At 49.8% G+C, this 16,745-nt stretch overlaps 1 protein-coding gene across 1 annotated transcript; it reads left to right on the top strand.

Moving 5' to 3' along the window:
• The first annotated feature begins 7,787 nt into the window (after nucleotides 1-7,787).
• On the top strand, nucleotides 7,788-16,649 carry ARHGDIB (Rho GDP dissociation inhibitor beta). The gene is made up of 6 exons (XM_075498419.1): nucleotides 7,788-7,946; nucleotides 11,582-11,770; nucleotides 12,338-12,421; nucleotides 13,277-13,353; nucleotides 14,846-14,909; nucleotides 15,861-16,649. Exons 2-6 carry the CDS (start codon nucleotides 11,593-11,595, stop codon nucleotides 16,058-16,060), a joined length of 603 nt encoding a protein of 200 aa, XP_075354534.1. The 5' UTR covers nucleotides 7,788-7,946; nucleotides 11,582-11,592; the 3' UTR covers nucleotides 16,061-16,649.
• Nucleotides 16,650-16,745: the final 96 nt, after the last annotated feature.

Genomic DNA, 16,745 nt, shown 5'->3' on the forward strand with positions numbered 1-16,745 from the left:
TAGGACGTGCTGGGGCTTTTTATAGCAGATGATATAAAACCCATGTAGCCTGTCATACACTTCATTAGTTCTGAGAGAGTTACATTTTCTTCTGAGCAGTGAGTCTGGCCTTTCTTGGAACAGATAACCAAGTATTACCATCTAATACCACAAGACTGCTACACTGGTATGATTTTATTAACTTACACAAACTTTTCCCTGATTGGCATAAATAAAAGGAAAACCAGAATGAATTCTCTCTTTTTTAGGTAGCACTTTTCACCCACAGATCTCAAAGCACAGAGCTAAATTTTCATCATCCCTATTTGTAAATATGGAAACTGATGTACAGAAAGTTCATAGACCTGCAGATGAGACCCAGCCATCCAGAAATCTGCTGTGGGGACTGATGTGCTTGGCCATGCAGCACAAAAAGCTCAGTACTTTATAACTGCTTTGTGATTCACTGTTTCAGAGCATCCCCCTGCTTATTGCAGAGTTGTCCCATGAGAAAGCAGTAACATTAGTGAGTGTCCTTTCCCTGCACTAACTTTGCTTAATGCCTGCATCCAGGCTGTTGGTAGTGCTGCAATTGGATTGAGTTTGTTAGATCATTTTAAAAAGCTTCCTCTCTTTCCTGTTTTCATACTGCCCACAATTAAAATGTCTGTTTTTTCTTTTATAAGATTATTTTTCTTCTGAATGCCATTTACAGAACATGCTCAACATTAATATAGTGAACCATGACCTAACATTTTTTCCCTTTTTTTGATCAAACCCAGGTAGTTAATCTTGTTATCTGTGTGACTGCCAGAAAGCAGAGCATGTGGTTGCTCTTTAAAATGTACCTGAATAACAGTTTTCACAGTATTGTCTCAAGGGTCCTCCTTAGATTTTTCTTTTCCATAATTGATTCCTTCTCTGTGAATTACATGCCATATACCTGTAAACAGTGATTAAATGATCCACTAGCACTCACTAAAATGATCACACATTGAATTAAACAGAGAAGTAATACTGCCTTGTTTAAAAAAAAAAGGGAGACTGCAAGAGGGGTGTTTTATTTAAATGGAAATCAGATAATTCCAGAGCTTTATTCAGTTTAAAACAGCGAAGCAAATGATTGAGTGTCACTGGGCTAAGAAGAAGAAACTGTACACAAGTCAGCTCCAGATGTCTTCTTTCCTGACAGCTCCTTTTCCCATCTTTTTTCTAAACGATCAATTCTTTCTCCTTGGCAACCAGGAGCCCAATAAAGAAAGGCTCTTCTAAAACATTTTGGTAAAATGTTTCTTTCTTCTTCTTAAGGGGACACATCTCTTCTTATCACTTTCACACCATGCTACAGACATACTCTTCTTTCCTCCTCCTACCAGATAAAAACACTGCTGTGCAATCTCATTCAGGTCAGCTCTTTGCCACCATTATTACGATTTTTTTCATGTAACAGCTGAGGCTTTCAAACAGAAATGATTGCTTCTGGGGAGCATCTCGCACTCTCCTTGGGAACATTCAACTAATGGGCAGAAGAGGCAGCTCTTCCTGCTCCATTATCTGGTCTCTTGGGTGGCTGCTCACCTCCCAGACCCACGGATGCTAAATGCTCTAGCCGCCATGCGATAGCAGATCCCTGGTGGAAGTAACAGTAGAAGGGGAAAATCCAGGGGCTGAAAATGTGAATCAAACTTTTTTTTTTAAATTTTCTCCTTTTATTGCTCAGGTATATTGCCAGGTACTAAGCCTTCTGTCCTCCCCTCAGGATCTTGCAAATGCCTAGGGTTTAGTGTTTTAATGGGGTTTTTTTATGGCCTTTCGCTGGCAGATTCCAACCTTTCTTTTAATTTAGAGCCTCTACACTCTTGCTTTCCAGTGGAGGTATACACCTCTATAAAGTGAATTAGAGCCTCTTACTGGGAGGCCCCTAAGGATATTTCTGTGCCAAGAACCTGGAACTGTAGCTCACTTCTGGGGTCCTGTCAAACATCTTAAACACACCATAGACTAAGTGAACTGTTTAGGAGCCTTCATTGCACGCTGGGCGAACGCATGTTGCACAAAGGATGTTTTGACAGTTTTATATACACAAAGATTATTTGCGGGGTCCATAGCTGATGGCATACTTTGACTATAATGGTGGAAGTTATTTCTAGAGAAATATGAAAATAAAGGAAGAGGAGAGACACAGAGAGAGAAAAAGGGGAAAATTTCCCCAGTGGCCAGCTGGGAAGGGCAATGATGGGGTCCCATAGGAGCATCCTCCTCTGAGGGCTTTCTCCAGTGCAGCAGGTGATGACAACGAAAATGATGTGGATGATGATCTCTTGCAGTGCTTTCCCTTAGCATTATATACTTTTCATCAGGACCCACTTAAACTCCCTATTGGTTATTCCTGGTTGTGATTCTGTTAGCTCTGGGAGGAGAATGCTCATCATGTGCAAATGTTCCACGTTCATTGCTTGTTAAGCTTCTGTGAATATATATTATTGGATAATATCTATTGAGAATTTAAATAGCTTACCTGCTTTGTTGAGCACCACATTTATTTTTCTCTTCTATATACTAAAATCTACAAAACAAGAGATAAAGAAGGAGAGGGAGAAGGGGCAATTCTCACATCGGTGCTTTCCATGAGAATCTGCCACAATAACGCTGTGGGGATTTGCAGAGGCAGGGCCGTGAGAGCAATAACGTGGGAACAGCACAAGTGCAATAAAGGAAAAATGTTGCCACAGAGACGCTGATAATTACTGCCTCATGGCTTCAGAGAGAGGTTATGTAGCTGCAAGCAGCATGCCCTGAGCACTCCTAAGGCTAGATCACCAAGGCACGTAAGGCACCTAAGAGCTAGCGGGAGCCTGGACACAGCCTAACACGGAGCCAGGAATTCCAGTATAAAATTAAGGTTTCTGTCAAAAGGAGTGTTTAGCACAGGCAAGGCAGGGTGCAGCTGGCAAGGGAGATTTTTCTAAGGCCAGCAGAGGAGGAGAGGATGGCAGAGCTCTCCTCCTAATTTAGTCCCAGCTTCAGCTCTGGCTGTTCTGGAGGAAAGTCACAACGCAAGGAGGAGTGCTTGGATAAATACCTCCTAACACCCTGCCTGGTGATCAGCTTAGGGCTGAGATTTGATTACACTTGCTGAGATTTGACCTTACATAACCACCTGTTTTCTGAGAGGTCCTAAAATAATCCAGTCCTCTTTCAAATCCAGCTCTGGTGGGTGACTCCTCTAGGACACCACCCCCCTGCAAGACGCCGGCTCGTGCCACGACATTCACTGAGGGATGGAGAGCAAAAGCTGCTTTCCTCCATGCTGGGCTCTGGAGGGCAGGGGGTGCAGAGAAGACACCCCTGCTCCCTGGTGGTGGGGACCTTCTTCCCCTCACCCAGCCCTGTCCTCTCACTCTTCCCCTTCCACCTGCTTAGCTCTCCCTCTCCCTTACTGGGCTGCTCTGTCCATCCTCAACCTTTCTCAGGCTAGCCTCTGGAGGAAACTGGCTCCGTTTTGCCCCTACTCTCTCAACCCCAACCAAATCCTTCTCCTTTCTCTGTCCTGCTGTTCCCTTCGCTCCTCCAGGGGAGTTGAGTCATCCAGAAGTGACATGTGAAATCTTTGCTCACCTTCAGGCTGGAGATGGTGGTTATGGGATTAGCATGTTAACCGGCCTGAAAGCTGCTTAGACAAGCATTAAATCTCCAATCTTCTCTCCATCTTTCAGGGAAATCTCTTCTGGAGGAGCTGGAGAGATGGAGCACCCAGTCACGTTTTTTGAGGGTCAGCTCCTCACCCAGCTGAAAGCCCCCAAGTCCTGTGGCCAGGTGGTTTGAAGGGATTGCCACAGGACTGGGGGGTGGGAAACCCAGCTAAACCCTTACCCTAAGTGCCTTCTTCCTCCTTGCTCTCCATGCTGAATATTGGCTCCCTTGCCTGGCACTGTGTCTAACCCCCATCCCTTTCCTTCCTTCCCACCCCATCAGCTTGCACGCTCCCTTGCAGCACGTTAGGAGGAGTGAGTGGCACTGAGTAGGAAGAAGATGGGCACCATGTGTGCTAGGCACAACAGGATCAGCCTCAGGATGCTGCCTTTTAAAGGAAATCCTGGGACACCTTGTGCCTGCGTTTTATTCACGTGCAATCAAGCCATGCTTCACAGGCTGCGTCCCCCTGTTTATCCCGCTTAACTGGGAGGCAGAGGAGGCAGCGCTGGGTTTACCAAGGCGTTGGGTGGCACCTTGTGATGCAGTGAATGCCCGCTCATATGGCAGGGAAAGGCCTCGTGTCTGAGCTCCCTGACCTGTCACCTTCCCCCATGCTCATCACCTCGTGACTGCCTCAGGCCCAGATTACCTCCTCTCATCTCTGGAGGAGAGAGGATCTCTGCACATAGTGAGGGACACCACCTGGGGACATCCACCTGGGGGACACCCATGGCCAAAACTGACACCTTGCAGCAGCTGTTGACGTGAATTTGCTGCACCACGAGGGTGTCTTCCCAGTGTATCGCCTGTAATCTTCCCAGAAATTGCAGAACACTTGAGAGGGAGGCAAAGCTCATGACAGGGAAAGGATTCGGCAACATTATTCATTAGAGAGTAATGTGAGTTAGTAACACTATGTACTGAGTTCAGTGCAAATGCAAATGAGAAGCTCCAAAGCAAACCACTTTACAAGGGCAGTAGAAAAAATACTACACTATTGGGCCTCTTAGAATTACAGAAATGGATTCCCTGCCTGGACTAAAATCTCTCTTTATTTTTCCCCCCAGAGCTTCTAGCCTGGGAAATTTCAGCTCCAAATTAGAAAGTTTTGGAATTAAAGAGCAGGTGAAAGTAAAGGATTCTAACAGGTGATGGTTTCCTGAATTAGTCACTTCTAAAGGCCGTAAAATAGTTCCTTTCCTCAAACACAGTCTCTTCTTCTGCAGAACATGGAGATGACATTTAGCAGCATGCAACAGCAATATACCACCAATCTAGAAAATTCAAACCCAGAAATGCTGGACAGCTAATGCCACCAATCCAAATGCAAATAGAAAAAAAAAATGCCATGCCTATTTTTTTTAATCTTACAATTTTTAAGAAATCTCAAGATTTTTGGGGTCCAATAAGGAGCTACAGAAGACATATGACTGTTGAGAGTAAAGGTTGTGTAGTTGAAGGATATGCACTTAAAAATTTGTATAAGCTTTTGGCTATTTACTTGAAATAAATTTAGACACTAGTGGTTGATTGCATGAATTAATGTGGTCAACTAATTGTACAACTAATTGTGATTAGTGGGGACAAAGTACCTAAGACCTAATAATAATAATAATAATAATAATAATAATAATAATAATAATAATAATAATAATAATATTTTAAGTAGAAAATCTTGTTTTCCACCTAAGGACCCATTTGAAATATTATCGCTTCCTTTGCAATAAAGCAGGTACACTCTAGTGGCTGTCCTTACCTCCTTCTGTCACAGACATAAGAATTGGCTGGGGTTGGACAACGTCTGCCAAGAGATGATCTTCATTGCATGGCATCAGTTTGTCAGAGATTAAATACTCATTGGTAGGGATTTGCCTTCAGTGATGTTCTGCTCCAATGAGGTTCAAAACCTGCCTTTCTTCCAGCAGATCAGTGACGTGGTTCCCCAGCAGGATGTTGGATATGCTGACCCAAAGGATGATGCCTGGCTTTTAAGCTCCCATCTGCTTGCCATGGTGCATATCCAACGTCTGCAGCTCCTTCTCACCCCTCTCACCAATAGGAAGATGAAGCACAGAGCAATGACATGATTTGCCCATGATTACATGCTGGCTATTTTCTAATCTAGGAGTAAAATCTGTTTCTCCTGCGTGCTAGGCAGACGTGCCAATATAGGCTGAGTGTACATACCTATGGCAGCACACAGCTATACACCCCCATACTTCTATGCACATTTGTGGATATACTGATCTTGATGTATGCTCACACACATTTAGAAATAGTATGCAAATAGCTACACAAAGACACAGGCAGTCTGGTATTTATCTCCAGTTAAAAAAAAAAGAGAGAAAGCTATACCCTACTATCCTCCAGCAAAAATGATCATAATAACGCTAGAGTTATGATTGCACTGGTGTCTCTGTACACAGCCGCTAAAACCAAGGAAATCTCAAGCCAAGCCATGAGCAAACGGTAACCTCAACCCACACACCCTCCCAGCCAAAAGGGTGTTCTGGTCTCCCAGTACAAATTGGGAAGTATACTGAAATCAGAGAGTTAGTCCAGACAGCACAGGAACCAAGACGAGAAGTTGATATACAAGATGCAGGGGCTGCTTAACAAGACCATTTCCTCAAAGCTCCCCATAATTACCGCATCCAACTCTTCACACCTTTCCCAGACCAGGGCTGTTCACATGAACAATTTGAGCCACCCTAACGTGGCACTGTCACTGAAAGAATTTGCTCTGTCCTTTCCCCATCCCTATCCCACATAGCTCCTTCCCTTGTGCTGGCGCAAGGGTTTAGCCACATTTGGCCATCGTGAACAAGGATCGGGAAATCTACCTGGCCTTAAAACTCACTGGTACATACTTATGCATTTGCTTACATATTTTTGCCAGGTACATTTTAAACTCAGCTCTGTGCTGTATTCAGCTCAATTTTCTTGTGCTGGCCCATGGGGAGGGTTAGAGTAGGAGTGAAAAAGGGCAGCAGAGAATAAAATAATTTCTTTTGGTGGTGAAGCTAATTCATGGAGGCTTAAAATGTTTCTGAGGCTGCAGTCCCTGCTAAATGGAAATCTACCGTCAGCCAGACATATGCTCTGTTTGTCCCTTGAAATGCACGAGGTCAGAATCAAAGTGGCACCCATAGCCTCCATGAAAGCAATGGTAGGCTGGGAAAATCAGTCCCCCTCTTCTGAGATCTGTCCATCCCTGAAGGAGAGCCCTCTTACTCAGTTGTTTGCAACCTTTAAAAATTTGTGTACGATAAACATTTTCTAATGGACATATGGATCCAGGGCAGTGAATTTAAGCCCATTGACAATAGATTTGCTTTGCTTATTTTGCTTCTGCAAATGCATTAAGAGCAGTCTATCAGTCATTGCAGATCCAGATTTGTTGGTTGCAAACCAATGATCTAATTTGTTCTTAAATTCTGCACTGAGGATTGTGTGCGTGAAGGATTTATGTGACTGAAGAACTAAGTGGGCACTCCGTGAGTAGAAAAGAAAGAGAAAATCTGCTGATATTTCAGAGAGGAAGTGGTGTAAAATCTTTCTGATCATTTAAGCATCCCTGGGAAATGCGAGCTTGTTCTTCTTGATATAGCTGATCTTTGAAACTGCTTGTGTGAAAATGGCTGGGAGTTGGGAACAATTAGCTGATTAAGTGCAGCAGGTAGCATGTGTTAACCAGGAAAAATGAGGTTCATCTGCAATGACCCCCGTTTGCAGACCCCCCCCTCCCCCCCCATGTATGCAGGAATGCACTCAAACCGATTCTCTACTTATTTTAATCGGTATAAATCAGGGCCAGCTTTTGAAACCGACCTTAATTACACCAGTAAAATAAACAGAATAAAAGCCAGGGCTGAAAAACAAAGAGCTCCCCGCCGCTCGCAGGCACCGCAGCACGCACCGAGAGCCCGCAGCCGCGCACGGGGAGCACTCCCGCGTCCCCGCCGGGCTCTCCGCCGCAGACAAAGCCCTGCGCACCGCTGCGCAAAAAGAGCGCAGCGCCGGGCGGGCGGCCGCGCAGACAAAGCGGGGCAGGCAGGCGGCGGAGCGCTGCAGCATGCGGGGCCGCGCAGGGCTTCCTCTGCGAGTGGGCTGGTGGTGGCGGCGGCTGCTTTTTTTTTTTTTTGCGTGTGAGTGTTATTTTTTTTTTTTCCTCTCTCTCTTCACCAACTTCCTTCCTGCTCCAACTGCCAAAGCTCAAAGCTGAGCGCTGAGAGCGGAGGAGGACCCCGGCCGCAGGCGCCGCTCAGCCGGTGAGTACGAGCCCAGGCGAGGGGAGGACGGGGGGAGCCGGGCAGGGGGAGAGAGGGGAGCGGGCTCAGCCCCGGCCCGCTCGCCCCTGGCGCCGCGCAACTTTGCGCCTTTGCTCCCGGCGGCTGGCTCCGTTGCCCAGCCTTGCCCGGGGAGACGGGCAGGGCCCTGCCTGCATCCGAGGGGGAAGTCGGGCTCCGCGCTGCCGTGGGTTGGAGGGGCAGAGGAAGGGGAGGCAGCCCCCGCGCCCCCGGGGTGGCGGGAGGGCCCCGGGGGGTGACGGCGGGTGTATCCCTGCGGAGCGGCACCTGGCGGTCCCCGGGCATGGCTGGGCAATGGGCTCCCTTTCTGCCCTCGCACCCCAGGGGGGTGGGATGGGGAGGCCGGGGGCGCTGGTGGGGCCGGTGTGTTTCTCCCCCATGGCGGAAAATTGCTTCCTCCCTGCCAAACCCACTTCCTTCAGATAAGCCCTCGATCAGGGGGTGGTTTGGGGGAGTGAATTTGATGCACAGAGGGAGAGTGAATAAAATTATGACCCTGTGACATCGCTCTTTGTGTCCCGTGGCGGCATGGGGGGGGGGGGGGGGGGCTCAAGGAGGTGCCCACCATCCACCACATCTCCTGCCCCTTCCTGCTGCAGGTGCGAGGGCAGCCACCCCCGGCACAGGCAGAGCCCAGCTGAGAGACCCTGGCACCCCTTGGCAGGGCATGATTCCTCCTTTCCCTCCTGCAGCCATCTCTCTCTGGCAGGGGGTCCCTAGCGCTGCACCTGCCCCTCTCCCCACTGCTTTGTGGGTGCGGCCAGGCCTCAGAGATGCAGGTGGTGCACGACTGTGGGTTGGGGCTGCAGGAAAGGAAGAAAGAATGTGGCAGGGCAGAGCAAAAATCGCCCAAATTTCTCCTTGCATAGAGCATTTATAGGGTTAATTTTCTCATTTTTAATGAGGCTCGTGGCCTGAGGCCATGGGGGTCTCCATCTTAGCCCAGCCCTCGGCCTGGGCAGTGATAAAGGAGCCCAGGGACCCCAACAGTTGTGTACCGACATGCGCACTCTGGGGAAGCGCTGGTGCCTGAGCCCAGTAGCATATCCCAGCTTGCAGAGGGGACCAGTCCCAGGGCTGGAGCAAGTAGAGGCAGGGGCAGCTGAGATGTGAGCTTTCCTCTTGGTCACCTCCTGCCTGGGAATTTGGCAGGAAGGCAGGGTCAGGTCCACAACTTGGGGAGAAATGCCAGAACTGGGTCTGATCAGTGCCTGCCTGAGATGCATGTGAGCCAGGGGTTGTTCAGCCCAGACAGCCTGGCTCTTGCTGTTCCCCAGCGGGCTCTTGCTGATGGCACAGCAGGCTGCCTGTCTACCTCTCTGGGAGGTTTTCAGAGCCTAAAAGCATCCCCCCCTCAAGTGAGCTGCCCCCACAAGCTGGCAGGGAAAGTCTCTGCGGCATGTGTGATGCAAAGGGAAGGTCTGAGGGATGGGGAACAACCAGCTGGTCCAGCCCTGGCTGTCTGCCTTTTCTCTGCGTGCGGCCAGAGGTCTCTTTCTCCATCACCTGGGTCTCTCTCTCTCCTGTGATAAACCACAAAACCCCCTGTGGAGGCAGGCAGCTCTGCTCTGTGGTTGTAGTGGTGGCAGATGCAGCCTAGTATCGCGAGAGAGCTCGGGAGAGTGGAAATGACTCAGATCCGCAGCTGGAGCCCAAGTGGAAAGCAAGACCTGGTGGTGGCTGCCATGGCTCATCACGTCCTCTTCCTGTGCCGAGCATGGGATGGCACTGAGGGGATCGCGAGGCTTTGTAAGGTGACTGTGCTGGGGCTGCAGAGCAGTGGGGCATGAGCATTACTGCTTTCATGAGGGAGCTTCTGGTTTCCTTCCTCATGAGGACAAGCTCAAGAGCCTTTCCCATAGCACGTAGGTCCTTCATACTCCTAGGGCTGGGCATGAACTCAGCCAAGGTTATTCAGCTGCTGCGATGTGCTTTCTGTCCTGTCCGTTTGAGTTGGGATTCCCTTTTATTTCCCAGCTGCTTGCTCTGGACTAGTTCCTGACTCACCACAAAATGCCATTGCAAAGGAGTCTTGCATCAGGGCTGTTGCCCATCAGCATGCCAGACTGAGTCTTCTTGTTCCTGTGCTGCTTGGTCCTTTGTCCCTTTGTAACATGCCAATATACCCCTCCTTGATTTTTTTTCCCACTGGAATTACACTGGGAGGTCTGCATATTACTCATTGCTGCCTGATTCCACTTGCTGATTCACCCTGAACTGTTGCATATATTTTTTTTTTTGTATTTCCTTTCTGTTTTAATGATGAGAAAACTATCCCAGTAGCTCCCAGTTTAACTTTTGGGAGCAGGGACAAATGTTAAGGCCACAGCTGCAGACAAGGATAAAGGGCTTGCTGGGGAAATTGCAAATAAGCAGGCAAAAGGGGAATTTTTAGCAGGGACAGCCTCTGAGAAGGAGTTAATGTAAGGATAAGCTAAAGTGAACTGAATGATCTGTGTAGCTTGACCAAATCTCCTTGCTGCCAAATGGCAAGGAATGGCTTGGCTGTTTATGACAACCATCACTGCACCAGGGCACTGCTCTGTTTTTCAGCCTTTCTCTGAAGAGTAGGAAGGTGGCTAGGACCATGCGGCTGGCTCTGCGAGGCAGGCAGCTGACTAAGGGGGACCTGGCACAGCACTGCTCACCTCTCCTGCCTTTGTCCCCTGTTCCCCATTCCCTGTCCTCCGCCCGGCTGCCCATCGGTTGATCTCTCCGCGCTCTGGCTCCCATTTGGGATGCCACCCAAGCAGCTTCGCTGCCCTCCTGCGTTCAGTGGCGCGTGTCCCAGCCGTGCTGGCTGCGTGGCTGCGGGCTCCAGCTGTCCTGCCTCTCCTTTCTGAGAAGCCCCACTGATGCAGCACAGGTATGCAGGGTTGCTCTGCAGCCGGGCTGGATGCAGTCACCATCGCGCTTCCTTCCTCAGCGGGAAGGAGACCTGATCGGTGCGTGAAGTGAGTTGTTCCTGGGAGCAAGCACCGAGGACGCCAGCAGATAGACTGTAGCGGGTGTGTTTCCATGAGGGCTTCAGCTAACTTGCTAATATAAAGGAGTTGTTGTCAGGTATTTGATCTTTGTATGAAATGCTGCCTGACTGTGGCTTTTAACCCATTATGAGAGGGTGAATGAAACATCTGGCCTTGGCTTTATTCATGTCTGTGTGTGGCAGAGGCTCTTTGTGCAAGGTAGCTGGCGAGTGCTGAAACCTCGTACGGTGGCTTGTAATTGCAGGGTTGCCGGCCAGCAACTGCGCTGCAGAGTGGCTGTAAATCACTCCGGTTTCAGCCTCCGCTCCCGCACCTCCTCCCCGGGAGGGAAGAATGGTGTAGGTCTGCGTGTGCGCATGGTGCCTGCAGGGAGAAGAGCGGGGGCAGAGGGGGATTGTGTTTGAGCCAGAATATCAGCACGGCAGTGTCGGGATTGCAGCTGATCACCGTCGCCATTTGCCTGTAACGATCCCGCTGCGTTCGGCGCTGGGTGCCTGCCTGCCTGGCGGACTGAACCCCGTGCCCACGCTGTGCCTGGACCTGAGTGCCCCCAGGGACGCTACCCCCTGCGGAGCAATCCCATTGACTGCCCCCTCCTCTGTTACCCAGACCAAGTGACCATGACTGAGAAGACCCAAGAACCTCATGTGGAGGAAGATGATGATGAGCTGGATGGGAAACTCAACTACAAACCTCCTCCCCAGAAAACACTGCAGGAGCTGCAAGAGTTGGACAAGGACGATGAAAGCCTCGCTAAGTACAAGAAGTCCCTGCTGGGAGATGGACCTGTGGTAGTAGGTAGGCTGGGGCACGCTGAGAGGAAGGGACTGGGGAGATGCATTGCAACAGCGTGCTGTGGGGATGGGGCAAGATGGCCTCAAAGAAGAGGGAGCTTGTTTGACCAGGCACATGCACTGCTTCTGCTGGAGGACTGGGGATGGGCAGGTGGAGAGATGCATGTAAAGGAAGCAGGGAAGATGCTCTGAGCATTAGGTGTAAGGTTACTAGGGAGTGCTGGCATCGGAAAGGGACTTGTGGTGGGAGGTATGTGGGCTTTGGAGGACTCCTGAGGGGTTAGAAACATGAGGGGATCAGCCTATGCTGAAAGAGGGCCTTCTTAAGAGGGGAGTCTCCTGTAGTGGAAAGACCTCCTCTAGGTATCGGGATGGAGGCTGGAGGGATCCATGTTGAAGGACTGGGGCAGATGCGTGGTCCTATTGTGCTAAGAGAAGCCTGGTGTTACTGGGTGTTTCATGAAGTGCAGTTTCTGTGTGGGAAAGCAACCCCGTTTCTTCAGTGTCGTTCCCCTCCCTGTGCATTTAATTTTGCAAGCTGACAGCTTCCCCCTGACTTTCCTACCTGCAGACCCAACAGCTCCCAACGTGGTGGTCACCCGACTCACCCTGGTATGTGACTCTGCTCCAGGACCGATCACTATGGACCTTACAGGTAGGCACAGACTCTTCCTTGGGCACGAAGAGGAACAAGCAAAAGCCCTGGGATGCTTCAAATTGAAAGGGAGTTTGTCCTTGGGATGCTTCAGTGGGGTTTAGAGGAACACTGAGGGCATCTTAGCCTTGTTTCTTATTTTAAGGTATACATGTATGAAAAAGAAAAGGAGATGTAATTGATGAGAGCGTCAAGGGTCTAGAAGCTCCTGGGTTTCTCCTGCCTTCTCTTCTTACTTCCTTTCAATGAGACCTCACAAACACAAGGGATGTGCATGCATTTGGGTAACGAGCTGTTTTGAAACTTCAGAATCTAGCAATACTGCAGTTCCGGCTCCTGGGGACATGGGGAGAGAACCAGGCTTCACCTTATATGGGCTTTTCTGCAGAGAGAGGAAGCTGGGCCTGAAGGAGCAGAGAGGCTTCCTGTTCAACCGAAATCACGCAGAGCCCTGCAGAGCACAGGCAGCCTTGAAAGCTGGGCAGGAGCTGCAAAACATGCTCCGCTCACCCCAGCCTGGGGCTGGGCATGGATGAAGCACGCACACGTTCCTGCAGATGCCCAACAACGAGTCTGCGCATAAATATCTTTGTGTATATATGCCCAGACCTGTGTTTCTTTAGTCATTATCTTCATAGATGTGGATGCAGACACGTGTACACCCAGGCCCAGGTGCTTCTGTGTATGTGCTCTCACAGTGCAACTGCTTATACAGACCTCCGTATACTCATGTTGCAGGTGTGCCATCTTTCAAAGGGATGCTCACCTCCGACACCAATCTCAGCCCCATCCCGCCGCATGTGGTCTCTCCTCGCTGTGACACCTCTAGCTAACAGCTTGATCCTCTCCTTACAGGTGACCTTGAAGCACTCAAGAAAGAGACCTTTGTATTAAAGGAAGGAGTGGAATACAGAGTTAAGATCCACTTCAGAGTGAGTTGTTTTCCTTCTGGTTGCTTCTCATCAGTTGCTGAGGCCAGTCACCGGCAGTCTATCAGATAACTAGAGCCGGGCAGCATGTCTGCCCAAAAGCTGAGCCCTTGTAAAGCTCCCCTAGCTTCAGGTGTCGTTCTACCCAACAAGGGACACCAGGTCTTTCCAGGGAATTGCTTCTGTTTGCTCACCCCTTGGAAGAAGTTGCTTTCTGTCCACTCACAATGGTGAACAACAGGTGGTTTGGAAGCCAGATGGGTAGTTGTGGCTGAGTTTGGCTTGGCTTTTCAGCCACCAGAAAATCTCTAATTCACAGGGTGGGAATGGATAGGGAGGAGAGGAGATAATGGCTTTCCATAAAAGTACTGGTTCAGTCTGCGTTGCTGGGCTTCATGTATGCATAAAAAAGATTTAATATGGTAGCATTTGGCTGACGATATCCAAGTTGTTCTAGGTCATGATATACCCAAACGGGCTCATTTCTCCCCCTCTCCCATTAACCAGTGTGTCAGCGATTTCTTCTGTTTCCAGCTGAAAATGAAACTTGGCCACGCTGCAGTGTGGCATCCAGCACTGAAGTGATCATCTCCACACATCTGCTGCAGACAAAGCTGGCTTTGGCAGAGAAGGCAAAAAGGGATAGAGGATAGTTCTCCTGAAATGGAGGATGGAAAGTGTTAATGTTGTGGGTTCTGTAGGAAAGATTTCCCTTCTCTGAGGCTCGCTCGCTGTCTCAGAGATGACTTTGTCCCCAGAGGCACGTCCAGCTCTCCTTTGTGCTTACTTACATCTGTATCTGAGCCCTGTTGATGGGAGACACCTGGAGCCAAATAAATTATTCTAACTCGCTCCTGTAGTCCCAAGGGTGGTAAGAGCTGGCACCATGTGAATTCTCCCCTGGGATGTAAAAGGATCTGCTCGTCTTGTTTCCAGATTGAGTAGCGTTGCGGGGAGGCAGTATATGCTGGAGGGGGACAGCAAGGGACACATCCAAGCTATCCATGGGAGATTTGAGGAAAGATTATGAACAAAACCATTTCCTGCTGTCTTTTGAGGAGAAACTTGCCAGCTCCCCACGTAGCTTAGGGGGCAGCTGGGAGTGCTCAGTTAATCTTGCCCACCCAATTGTGCTGGAGGGATGACTCTAGTCACCCATGTCTGGTTTTCAATATGGAAATTATTAACCGGGAACTCCCTGCTTCACTTTTCTCTGTCCTCATCAGCCCATCTTGTGAAGCTGACTGATGTGCTCCAGTCAGCTTCAAAGTCAGGGAGAGGATGAGGAAGTGCAGGAGATGCACAGAGGATGCTGTAGGTCTCCAGGTGCCTATGGAGAAGTCATGTTGGGACTCCCTACAATGTGTCCTGTGCTGAGCCTTTGAGAGCAGTGGTGCAGGGAGCAAAGATGGGTATGCCTCTAAGAAGAGAGAAAACTAGCAGATACAGAACCAAAACCCTTCCCTTGACGCTTACTTCTGGTCGCTTCTTGCAGGTAAACAGGGACATTGTGTCGGGACTGAAATACGTGCAGCACACCTACCGGACAGGAGTGAAGGGTGAGTAAGAGACCTTTGTGCCCCGCACATCAGTGTTCCTACCACTGTGTTCCCTCTGCTCAAAGAAGTATCCCCGCAGCTCTGGGCCGGGACAGAGCCTCCCCTGGCCCCGAGGGCCCCCCCTGCGCCACCACACAGGAGGCGAGACTTCTCAGCAGAGTGCGTTAGCCTGCGCTCTGCATCACCCAGGCCAACTGTTTCCTGTTCCTGTGTGAACTCAATACGAGACAGCTCTGGTATCTGTGTGTTACACCAGTGTCTGCAGCAGCAAAGTCCCCAGAGACACTGTTTAGACAGTGCTTGCCACAGATTTCCTCTCCATACAGAGCTCTTCACCTCCCCCCCTGCCCCCTGTAGTGTGGCTCAGCCCATGTGGAGCTTCCCACCCCCTGAAGGCTCTTCCAGATGCACTTGGTAAAATTCAGAGCTGCTCTACAAAGCTTTCCTCTGTCTGCGGAGCCCTGTGTTTGCCCATGACCTCTCCACTTTGTGCAGTGCTGCCCTGCCTGAACAAGGCAGAGGAAAGTCCCATTTTGCACACACACATCCCACGTGCATTTTTGCATGCAACCACCTCTGAGGCTCCAGCATCCCATTCAGCACACGTAAGTGGTGTCAGCTCACCAGAAAAGAGAAGTAGCGGGGGATCAAGAGAGATCTCGAGACATATGCTGGGTTTATCCACTCCCTTCCAGCAGCACATACGTGTGAGAGGGTACAGACTGAATTGCCTGTCCATCTCCCCGTCCATCCATTTATCCTTCCAGCTGTTCTTGTGCTTCACTAACCCACCTTTTCCACTGATTCTGTTCCCCTTGCTGGCATGGACTGTCCCTTTCTCTCCCCACTATCTCCTTTCTGTCTGTGATCTGTGCTCATGCTTGTGGCTCCTTCTTTCCTTTATCATTCCCCACCTGAGGGGCTCATCCCTTGTGGATTGTTTTTTCCTAGTGGACAAAGCCACATTCATGGTTGGCAGCTATGGGCCACGGCCAGAGGAGTACGAGTTCCTGACACCTATTGAGGAGGCTCCTAAGGGTATGCTGGCTCGAGGCACCTATCACAACAAGTCCTTCTTCACGGATGATGACAAGCACGACCATCTCACCTGGGAATGGAACCTGTCCATCAAGAAGGAATGGACAGAATGAGCTCACCCAGTTTGCCTTCCCCCTTCCCATCCCCTTGCCTCCTGCACCAGTCTCCAGGTGGGCCATGCCCACCACGCTGCTCCTTCCTGCCACCGTGGCCGGCCACAGCCCTGGCATCCCTTCCCATGGGCACCAGGGCTCTGTGCCAGCCTCGGTCGATGCACAGGCCTGCAGGTGGCCTTTGCTGCTTCTTCTGATACACTGAAAATAACCCGCCCGTTCTCACCACTGCCACATGACACATAATGGGTTAAATTGGGAAGCATCTCCCTCTGTCTCTCCCAGTACTTCCTCCTGCTGCATCCATCTCTTCTGTTCCAACTCCGGTCCCGGAAGTGCCTTTTCTAGGAAATAAGATCACCTGGCAGGGCGGACTGGTCCCTGGAAAATCCCTATCTGAGTTACACTTGCCATGTGCTCTGACTCATTGTAAATGGTTACTTACCTCCCGTGATGGTCTCCTGGTCTGAATCTGGTGCCCTACCCCATTAAAATCCATCCTTGTGCAGGCAAAACCAGTCAGGGGGAATGCAGCTAGATGCTGTAACAAGACTTCAGTGTCTCAAGAATAAAAGCAGTTTCTTTCTTCTTTTCTGCATGAGTGTCACATTCTTTTCTGGAGTATGTTTTTCAGTGAGGTGGATATGGTGAATGCATTATAGGAAGGCTTAAGAGCATGTTTCAG

This window comes from Mycteria americana, chromosome 1, assembly GCF_035582795.1.
Source record: "Mycteria americana isolate JAX WOST 10 ecotype Jacksonville Zoo and Gardens chromosome 1, USCA_MyAme_1.0, whole genome shotgun sequence".
NCBI lineage: Eukaryota > Metazoa > Chordata > Aves > Ciconiiformes > Ciconiidae > Mycteria > Mycteria americana.

Coding starts and splice junctions, on each gene's coding strand:
- ARHGDIB (XM_075498419.1), top strand. CDS start 11,593: ATGACTGAGAAGACCCAAGAACCTCATGTGGAGGAAGATGATGATGAG. Junction 12,422..13,276: donor GATCACTATGGACCTTACAG/GTAGGCACAGAC, acceptor CTCTCCTTACAG/GTGACCTTGAAGCACTCAAG. Junction 14,910..15,860: donor CTACCGGACAGGAGTGAAGG/GTGAGTAAGAGA, acceptor GTTTTTTCCTAG/TGGACAAAGCCACATTCATG.